This window comes from Hemitrygon akajei, chromosome 12 (genome assembly GCF_048418815.1).
Source record: "Hemitrygon akajei chromosome 12, sHemAka1.3, whole genome shotgun sequence".
NCBI lineage: Eukaryota > Metazoa > Chordata > Chondrichthyes > Myliobatiformes > Dasyatidae > Hemitrygon > Hemitrygon akajei.
The window spans coordinates 61,200,130-61,211,083 of NC_133135.1; the positions used below are offsets into that span (position 1 = coordinate 61,200,130).

Here is a 10,954-nt window from a genome sequence, read left to right on the forward strand (position 1 = left end):
GTAGAGTGCCATATTGGGGGGGGGGGGGTTAATTCTGAACTTTGGAGGCTACGTTCACGAGAGACTGGCGGTACTATATCATGGCAATTTCCAGGCAATGTGGTTATGACATATATATATTACCAATAAGAGATTACCCATATGGAGATGTCGTTCCCCAGGACAGGTAATCCTGGGCTCTGGGTGCGGGGCGGGGTGCCATGGGTTGCTCCACTGCCTCTCCACTGAATGATTTGAGAATGGATGCATTTTTACTGGCCAGCAAGGCTCTCTCATTTCGGCGGAATTTTGCTCTTCTGTTTTGAAACCAAACCTGAAAGTAGAGAATAAAACAATAAATCCTGTGCACTTAAACATCGTTTCCCATTCCAGCTCTGCCTTAAAACTTGTTGGCTCATTTTCTTGCCAGGCTAAAGATACGTCATTCATGAAATTTTGTAATAAGGCATGAACCGAGTAAAAGGTTTTAGGGATTCACTTTAATAATCGTCATATGATGGGGAGAGAAAGGCTTTGAAGATGCAGTCTCTGAGGAGGCATTTCAGGGCACAACATTAAATTGTATCTTGTAATTTTATTTTGATTTGGAACAATGGTACTGGAATGGTTCACTGCGCAAGGAAAATAGCAGGGAGATTGCTGAATCATCTTCAAAAATTCCAAATTCCAGGAGCATTGTGTACGAAGCATCGTTGAGGATCTGGATCACCTGTCCCACAATCTCTTTGACCCACTACCATCAAGAAGGAGGTACAGAAACATAAGGACTAAGACTGCCAGACTGGGTTAACAGCTTCTTCCTCAGGCTGTAAGACCCTGCCACCACTGAGGTCTTGTCACTAGGACAGTGAGCTGTTTCCCCGTGCTGCACACTTCACATGCATTTTAAATTATATTTTATTAAGTTATTTGTGACAATATTTTGCTGTATGTGTGGTATGTGATATATGTAGTGTGGGTGCACCATGGTCCGGAGGATCGTTGTTTCAATTGGTTGTATATATGAACAGTCAGATGACAATAAACTTGAACCTGATCTTGTCTAGGTGGAATGAGTCCACTATTTATACATTTTCCAAACCAGCAAACTGATGTTAGGGCTCCAATACATTCTGAGTGCAAATGTTCCATCAAATCTGGTTTCTCAAGTCAATATATTCAAATTTAAACTCATATTTTAAGCTCATCTGATAGTTCAACTAGTGCAGTATTTTCTATGTTTATTATTTTGAAGCTTATGATGTATAAGAGTTGAGGATGCATACCTCAAAACTTGTTCCAGCAAAGATCCTTTCAGGCTGGCACCTGAAAGTGCTGTAATTCATAGCTCTCGGCATTCATGGGGACTGAAAGTCAGCTCTATAAATCTTGAGAAACAATCTCCCTCAGGTCTCAAAGGAATATAATTGTAACAGTACTGCAAACTTTCAATATAAATTGCAATTCTAATCAAGAGCATGAGCATTTTGCTTTACTGGCAATAAGACGTATTGGAATATTACATTTATGGGCAGTACCATTAGTACCGTACAGCAAAGAACAGGCCATTGTACTGCAAAGAATTAAAAAAATGCTCAATACTGACATAACTCTCTTCCCTGCAAAATGGAATACAGAGGATGGTCATCATTATGTCCAATTAAAACAAAATGACACTACACTGTCTTGCTTATGGGGGTGAATCCACATAGCATATTTCCATTTTAATTGTGGTATTTTTTCTTTGTTCAGAATTTAAAAAACCCTTGTAAATGGGAATCTAATCAGTGCCTAGTTAAATCACTCTGCTGGGGGTTTATTTTTCAAAATAATTTTTGGCAATAGTTTGGAGGCAAACTTAGGAAGAATTACAGATTCAGAGAAGTCCATTTAGAAGTTGGCAAAGTTGGCAGTCCATTCTGAGTGTCTTTCCTGCCCTTTTTTTAAAAAAAGCCCACAACTCTATCTCTTAACTGTTCAACCGATTGATTTTGCCTGTCTGTGACAGGAAAAAACAAAACTAAGGGAAGAACTAAATCACAGAATAACATTCATTGGTATGGCTTGTATGCAGAGGCTATCATGTGAACTGGCTCACGTCTGGACTGGAAATCTGACCTATATCTGATCTATACCATGGTAGTGGTGGTGGACAGTGGGAAATGAGGTATTATAATTTTCCTGCTGAGCCTGAAAATAGAGGGATATGGAATGTAGGTACAATGACAGGGAACATAACTTCTTCTCTGATCTGTGTGACAGAGCACCAGTGCTCCCTAACTTCCACCCAGACCATCTGATCTGGCATGTTCTCCAAAATGCCAGGAAGCAAATCCTGGTGGCACACTGCAGGGATTGTGGATACTGTACCATAACAAACAACCCAGTGTAGGTGATTTGAAATGATCACTTGCTCTAGTCCAATGAAAACTCCCAATGAGCATGGCACATTGGATCTGCATTGGAGGGTGGGAAGACTGGATAATATTTCACCAGGACGAAGGTTTTAACCCACTTTATGCACACTTGATCCAGAGGTATGTGATAGGTAGATTTGTTGTTCAGTCGGTAGGTACCCATTGCATAAGGTCCCTTGCCGTTTTCTTATATTTGGATCAGTTGCAGCATGGGAATTCCTGCAAGATCTTAGTACATGGCAGATTTCCTTGGACTGGAGCAAGTGGTCACACCAATCTACATATATTGCTTTATTTGTCAGGGAAACTGTATTCTGTTTTGCCATACTATAAATATTCAACAATTTGCGATGTACTTCCTATATACTCTGCTGTGTTACACCGACTCTACTCAGGAAGAAAAATTCAATGAAAATTTATTTAGAAAACAATTCTGCTGTTCAGGTTTCCTTTATGAACTTGCAGCAGTATAGTTCTACCGAAGGGTTGCGACCAAAACGTCGACTGTACTTTTTTTCCATAGATGCTGCCTGGCCTGCTGAGTTCCTGCAGTATTTCGTGTGTGTTGCTCGAATTTTCGGCATCTGCAGATTTTCACTTCTTCACAGTTTAAAGTGCATCTTTTACAATGGACGAAACAGCACTGTCTATATTTGGTGTGTCGCTGTCTTTCACTTTTTAACTAATGTTGTTTATCCACGGTACATATTGTGTGGCACGGTATGCTTTTTCAACTACTTTATCGTGAAACTATATCCGAGTGCAAAATAATTTATTTTAAGAACGGACAACTGATACCATTTATGCTGCGCGCAAGTAAATTCACATGAAATATTTAAACGTTCGGTATATAAGTTGAAAAGGAGCTTTAAATGTAAAACCAAGGCACAAGTATTTCGACTGTAATGTTTGACACACCAGATCTCCAGCCCAGAGGAATATAATGTTTGAGCAAAACAAAACTGGCCAACATTGTGTTGTCTGTTTGACTGGTATATTCGTTCCTGTTCTTTCCTGCCTTTGAGATTCGTTGTTACCATTCTTAGTTTGCTCCGGGCTCTGTGTTTACTTTTGAAATGAAAACAGTACCTGATAGCCAGGTCACTAAGTGGCCATTTCCAGTCACTCTAATTTAGAATCCCACTTCATATATGCTAGCAGTCTTCGGAACATAAAGGCTCGCCGCAACATCACCCACTAATTATGGACATCGTTTAACATTTGATGCGTTAAAATCGCTAGAAGATGTACCGAACTTTGGAATCCGATCGAGATTGTGCAATGTTGGAAAATTAGAGAGTAAACAAGGTATAGATCACGCACATTTCTGGGTATTATGCTCATAAAGTGATAAATGTTATACTCACTGCACATGAAATAATGAAGTAATAAGTCAGTGCCGAATCCGACCAGTCTGTGGCAATATCGCTTTATTGTGAGCTTTACTTAACTGTGAGCAAATAATTTGGAGCTAGGTTGATTTAGTATTCAGCCACTCTTTAGTAGAGGGCAAACAAAACCGCACTGGTAATATTATGTGGGTAGCAGCAACACTGCGTAAATAACTTCCGAAAATAACTTCCTTCCTCTCTATCGCTTTCTCTAATTCTTTTTTTTAAATTTACTAAAAGAGTAAAGTGCACCGAAAAGTCAATTGTTCTAAATATAAAACGGAATAAAAAGCTACCTGGACCCTGGCTTCAGTGAGGTTGACTCGTCTGGCCAGATCCTCGCGTACAAATGCGTCGGGGTAGTGCGTCCTCTCAAAAACCCTCTCCAGAGCCTGCAGTTGGCTGCTGTTGAATGTGGTCCTGTTCCTCCGCTGCTTCCGCTTCTTCTTCTGCTCTGTGTTTATTTTATCACCTACACTCCATAAAAACAATTACACGCACCGTTTAATCAGTTAGCACTTGCAGAATTAAAGAGAGAAAAAAAAACCTCTACTTGCAGTACAAGGGACTTTAAGAACATGTACCGCAGCAATTGTTCAGCCCATCTTTCTATTTCACTACTGAGTTTACCCGTCAGCAACTTGCCCGCGAAGATCGATCGCTATCATTGTATTAATGTTACTCTAATGCTTAAATTGAGGAGAATCCATAATCTACGAAAATAAAATCGTTTCTACATCCATACTTGGCATAGTCTGCTCAGGGGTAAATTTCCAGTCGAAACGGCCTGCTGATCCTAGATACTTATTATGTTAACCATAGGTGTCTGTGAGTTTTACGTCCCTGGTATTTGATATGACTTTATCAGATGAATCTATCCCGTTGCTTTTCGAGTCCCTTCGCAATGGTATTTGTTTATGAATCAAATGGGTCATAAATTTAGCAGGGTCTGTGTGTTCCAAATTCTTCCAACATTATTTCTGCCCCGAATGCCCAGAACTGCATCCTCCACTCACAGAAATCTCCGTTTCTTTTATCTGTAATTCCCGTTTCCAAAACCTGGCCTATGCTTTGATTGATGAGAGGATTAGCGTTCTGAGCGTCAATATCGTACAGGTTTCGCTAGCTGCAACTGAAATTGAAACCACGAGAGGGAACTTCTTAGCACAGGGAAATTACGTGAGGATAGAGAAATTTTAAGTGAATGTTTTCTTTTGTCCGCTAAAGGGCTATTTTTTACTGACTAAAACTATAATGAAATGACCATCTTCCTCATACTAAAAAGTATATTTCGCGTAGGAGTACCTCGGCAATTCCAGTTTTTTTTCTACCGTGATTTATCCATGGCCTGACATTATATCTTGATGAACAATATTTTTATATGATGATTGTGAATTACATATTGTAAGAAGTAACTCTAAGTCATAATAGACTGCACTAAGAAATAACCACCCGTTCATGGTGAATATGTGGGAATATATGTAAATTAGTGGGGGCAATGCATGGTTATGAAGGCAGCACAACTTTATTACAGTGGATGTTGTGCATGCTGTTTTATAAATAAAGCCACTTGCCTGAACCGGTTAAAGTGTTTGGTATAATTATTGTCCCTGATTCGAAGACATAGCTGTATAATGCCTGAAGTACCAGCGGGCTGGACGGAATTTTTAGACAATTGATTTCTGTTGCGGTATAGGCTTTGCATTCCACCCTTCCTCCAGCTTGGAACCTACATTCCAGTACTGTTATATAAGGGTACGTTAATTGGTTTGCAATCTTGCGCAAGGCATTATGTATTTCGCGATTTCCTTGGCGGCTGCATAGAACGACAGTTAATGGATGGATTGATTCAGTTCGAAAATACCTCAGAGCAAGACTTCAGCAAATTATAATCACCGAGTAAATCCACTGGAGACCTCTGTTAAAAACATCTTATTGTCAAATATTAAATAATCATTTACAGCTGCAACCAATGATTAAAACTGCGAATCAGATTAATAAATAACAACTTTATTGATAGAAACATATTATAATCACCTTGTTTCTGGAACGCTAGCCTTTCATTCTACCGGAGAAAATGAACTGCTGAAAGATTATGTAACAGCTTTTCAGTTCTGAGACATTATTGTGTTACGATCTCAACTGCTGAGAACCCTTACTATGGTCACTGTGCGGGTAAAACTCCAGTTCTTTATTAGTTCAAAGAGGAAGCAAACTATGTTCCAACACTTCTAGAAACGTTGATTTAATTGTATAAATCTCTGCTCTATTTCTATTTACTTTCTGACTATAGCGCCGAGTCGGTTCCTGCCTGACTGGCGTCAATGCCGCAAGTGTTTAAATGTATGAAGTGTGTAAAACTGTATTGCTCATCCCCTGGGTTTATGTGAAACCACCCGAAATCTCTCCTCATGGTGTCTAAAGTGACACTGGTTGTTGACATATCTTCCAGTAACCTGCTACTTTTGTTAAAAGGTGTTGACTACCATCAATCTCTTGGAGGCCAGCGGTTAATACAGTCCATTTAATCTTAAATTCTTTATTGGGAAGGATGGATCTCCATTTCAAAGCATGCGTTATCTTGATAGCACGAAATTCTTTCCCTCTCTTTCAATATTCTTTTTGGCTTAATAGCTGGCATTAAGAAACTCATTACAGCGACAGAACGTTCTCAACCAGCAACGTGTTTCATAATTGGATTGTTAAAACGTAGTGGGAGAACTATAAACTATAAAACGTTAGCAATCGTTTCCCGGGGCCTTCTCAGAATGTCAGGCTGTGTTGCTTGGGGCAGATTCTCAGACCAGGGGATCAAGGCAGATCTCCGGTCAGGGGCATATTGCCGGCGCCGATCCACATCTGCTGTGCTGTCAGAGAAATGTAAAGGGGTGGGGGCTGATGAATTTAGGCCAGGCCAGCTCAATAAGCCGTATCTAATAGTCAGTAGGGGTCTCTGGAGGCAAGGAGAGAGAAAGACAGAGAGAGAATGAGAGAGGGGGACATTCTGAACGCTATACATCAATCAGCCAGCATCGGACTCACTCTGATCCAGGGACAGGCGGAAAACTTCTAACAATTTTTATCTTAACTGCTCAAGGATGAAAGAAGCTAAGAATTTACACGCTTTCCCCTTATCTTTTATTAGCCAACTGGTGCCAGACCTGGAAGAGAATGGAATTGAACTTTTTTTTAAGGGGGCCAGTAATTTTTCTGATATAAAACGGAGTGTCCCCAATCAAATCATGTGCGAACTAATACCGTTTTATTCACGCGGGCCTCTGTCTATATATATATATATATATATAGAGAGAGAGAGAGAGAGAGAGAGAGAGAGAGATAAATAATTTCCATGGCTGAGCACACTTCCCTTCATATTCAAAGCTTACAGGAAATATAAAAGATTCAAGTTTTACTGGAGATTGAAATTATTTGACTCCAAAAGTGATAAAAATCAGAGTTATTTTGTGCACGGGGAGCGAGTGAGTTTTGGCCAGAGTATTGCCGTGGATAATTAGAAGTAAATGTTTCCTTAACTTTACATGCTAGGCATGATTCATTGAAAACAAAGTTGTCGTCTTTTATCGTTGATGCATGACCAATCAATTTATCAAACTAATCAGATTAGCTGTCATTACCAGTGTTGTTGTCTGTGGGGACACTTAAAGCACTTTTGTCAAATTCAATACGTCCACTTGTAATGGCTACACATGTTCTCAGACAATGAGCGATCAAAAGCAACATGGTTCTGCTAATGGGGGTGACGCTCTGCTAAATAGCTGAACGGCGTATTCTTCTTCGTACAATTAACTATGAACTTAACAACACTCCCCTTTATGCCAAATGAATTGTATTTAGTGTTATTATCCATATAGACATCTGAACCTAACAATTCTAAGATACAATCACCATGCATCTTCTACGTCTCCATACAATATCTCTTCAATAATCTCAGTGGAGACTACTGCATGAAGGTACTGTTATTCCCGACACAGACTGTTAATTGTTAGTTTTTAAAAATCGTTTTTAATGTGTTTGCACTAGGGACGTATCCAAAATGGAAAGCGAGAATGTAGAAGTAATGCTGCATCATCAACTTTAAAGAGTTCTGTTTTTCTTACCCCCCCCCCCAAACATTTACCTCCATCTGCCTCATAAAAGGCGCCTCGGGACTGTGCCAAGCGACATCTCCACGCTTCCGTAATAACAAACGGCTCCACGACATTTACACGTACGTGTTAATGCGATGATCACTCTTTGAGCCACAGTGATAATCCTGTTAGTAAACCCTTGTCCCCCATTTTATTTATGTTTTTTTCACACTTACTTTCTTGTTGGGGAGTGTCACTGCCGCTGGTCACCACCGGAGACTCGAGCAGTTTCCTGCCCGCCTCACTGACACCCTCGTCGGCCTGCTGAAGGTTCATCTCCCCCACTTCTTCCAGATCCAGCAGGTGACTCACCGTGAAATTCTTTTTAGACTGTAAATTGTCCATACTGGCTGTGATAGAGTTCTCCAAGCGAGTGGGTACAGAAGACGCTTGCCTGTCCATAACGTGGGGATAACTCGAGGTCATGGTTTAGGTACTAATTCTTTTAAAAACAAAATTTGTATATACAAATTCTATCAATCTTCTGCACCTCGGCACCTCTCGTCTCCAGTTTAGGCTAATACTCAGAGTAGGTCTCCACACACTTGAACCCCACGCCGGAAAATCAAAACGTTAAAAAAGTAAAAAAATGAACAAACTTTCCTTACAGTTGATAGCTTCTCCGGCGCCCAAGCAACAGCAGTACATAGTAAGGAACTTGAAGAAAAGTTGTCCTTCCTTCTTGACTCACATAGGTGACATCAGTTTAGAAAGAATGATGTTTTGCAGATGTACGAATGAGGTTTCTCAACTTACTCTAGTATAAGAGAGAGAGAGACACACACAGGAGGGTAAAATAGTTTTTGGTTGGAAGATTCTAGGCGGGGGAACTCTGAAGTGTGCAATACTTCTGCTTGTTGAAAAAAGGCCTTTCTGGCACTTCAAAAGCCAGCAGAGTGCTGTCCAGGGATTGTTTTGCGCCGAATAAATTAAAATTGGCGACCCCAGGGAGACGAGATTCTGCTAGTACAGGCCTGTAATTACGTGGCAAAGCCCCTGTGTTCTGTGCCTCTGACGTTCTACAGACCCCTCTCCATCACAGCACTCCCACCACTTTGATTAGAGCGGGCAAATGAAACCTTTGCTCTCTTGTAATCTGGCCTCGGATCCCTTTGTAATTCATTAGAAGATGTAATTATCATCTGAAAAACATATAAAAAAGAGAGAAACTGACAGCCAGGAAAATACTTCAAAGAGTCAACTTGTTTATGTATCCCGTCAACTCGCCCAGACTTGTTTTGCATTGCGGTTAAAGAACTAATTTGCATGTTTTATACCACTCGTTGGGCACCTTCCCCTCCCCCTTCCCTTCAAAAAAGAATCCGCTTTTCCTTTGCATTCGGCCATAAATAGTTCCTTGCTTCAGGCAAAAGAAAATACTACAAGGGCCATGTACTCACCTACACAAGCAGCGCCAAGAAAATTCTGTAGCAAAACTAATCCGATGGCGCTAAATTATACTTTAAATCTAGATGTAGATACAGAAACCGTGCCCGCTGCGTGCGCGAGGCTGCTGCGCCTCCCCGTAGTGGCGGGGGCGCTCCGAGTCCGTGCGACGCACAGCCAGTGCTCGAGTCTGTGTGTAACTGGCCCTGGGAGCATTTAGCTTTTGTTTCACTTGTGCAGCAGCGATCAGAGGGGGGAGGGAAAAACCCCAAACTTTTCACAGATAGGCATTTTCTGAACTTTTTGTTGAGTTGGCGATCCTCGCTGCGCTTTTAAACGCGTTATTGGGATGTGGGGGCACATAAAGGTACAGTTCCTTTTTCGATTTTATTAAATGTCTGCAAATATATGCGATAGTAGTGGCGAAGTGGTCATCTCAACCCCCCCCCCCCCACACACACACACACACAATCCAAATATCCTGCTCTCATTTCGCAGATTGCGTGAGGTTTCAGAAAAAGGACTCAACAAGATTGAAGGGGAGCCCATGTGTGGAAATGGCAGGAGTCTGAGCTCCTAGCTGCAATAGACGTCCCATTACTTGCAGCGGCCTGATATGGGAAAAGAACACTTGATGCCATCAAAGAGAACCATATTGAAACCAGATGTGAGCCTCTCGGTTCTTTCCATGCATTTAATTAAGGCAACTGAGACGGAGTAGACGTTTTTTTTTCATCATTAGTTTCCCTCCAGACCATTTTCCTAGATTTGGGCGGCCAGTTCGGTGCCAGTGCAATATGTCTGTCTTTTTCATCTACAAATATCATTGAATTGAGACTTCTGTCAACATCTGTTTGGAGAAAACGCACCCCTCCCCCTTCTTTCCCTCCTCTCCCCATTATTTGTTAAAGTCGGACTGATAGACGCGGAAGGAAACGTCAAATGAACTCGCCAGGAAGTTTATTAACCTGATATTGTACGGTTTCTAATTGCTTCTCCAACCGACGTGCGTGTTTATTTTTCAAATCGCGTTATAACTTTTATTTTGAAGAAATTTACCAGATGTCAAAACGCCTTATTACTCGATCTTAGGCGTGGGTGCATCGGTGGTACCACAGAAATCACCCCTTCCCTCCCGAAAACACGCACTTCGCATTGATGAAATGAACAGATTTAAAGTCAGTGACACTATTTTAATTCAAAGTTAATATAGCATTTCACACGGTCGGTATGTAATAACTACCTTTCTTACTAATAACCTAAGTGTAATTCGGCACTTCTGAGAATGGATTTGATTAATCATTGGCGGGATCTATTAGGATACGGTCTGATATGCTCCGCCTAACCAGATTCATGTCAAATTTGCTTCGGCAGACTTTCCCACTACACTGAACACAGGTATCTCTGACTTTTACTTTAAACGCTGATAAAGCGACCACGAGAATGCACATGATACTAACCAGTATAAACAATCAAAGCTACTTGATTTAAATTGTTACTGGTCTTAGGCATTTTGTTCCATTTTTATTTTCAAATGCTTTTGACTACTGAACTTGAATGTAATAAGAAGAAAACGTAGATATTGGAAACGAGAGGAAATTCTTCATAAAACATCTTTATATGATTAATTTTT

The 10,954-nt window shown here is 40.7% G+C and overlaps 1 protein-coding gene across 5 annotated transcripts in view; it reads right to left on the reverse strand.

Annotated features, from left to right (window-relative positions):
• LOC140737085 (paired mesoderm homeobox protein 1-like) overlaps positions 1 to 9,513 on the reverse strand; it is a 34,156-nt gene extending 24,643 nt beyond the window's left edge. For 3 of the 5 annotated variants that reach the window (XR_012101055.1, XM_073063250.1, XM_073063251.1), the window contains exons 1-4: positions 9,336 to 9,513; positions 8,112 to 9,077; positions 4,084 to 4,259; positions 138 to 313 (exon numbers count right to left, since the gene is read on the reverse strand). Coding sequence is in view for 4 of the 5 variants with exons in the window: in XM_073063250.1 (XP_072919351.1) it covers positions 138 to 313; positions 4,084 to 4,259; positions 8,112 to 8,361 (602 nt within the window). In the remaining variant the exon portion in view is untranslated. Of the gene's footprint in view, positions 1 to 123; positions 314 to 4,083; positions 4,260 to 8,111; positions 9,078 to 9,335 lie in introns of all 5 variants that reach the window. The other 2 variants (XM_073063249.1, XM_073063252.1) reach the window with 2 other exon arrangements.
• Positions 9,514 to 10,954: the final 1,441 nt, after the last annotated feature.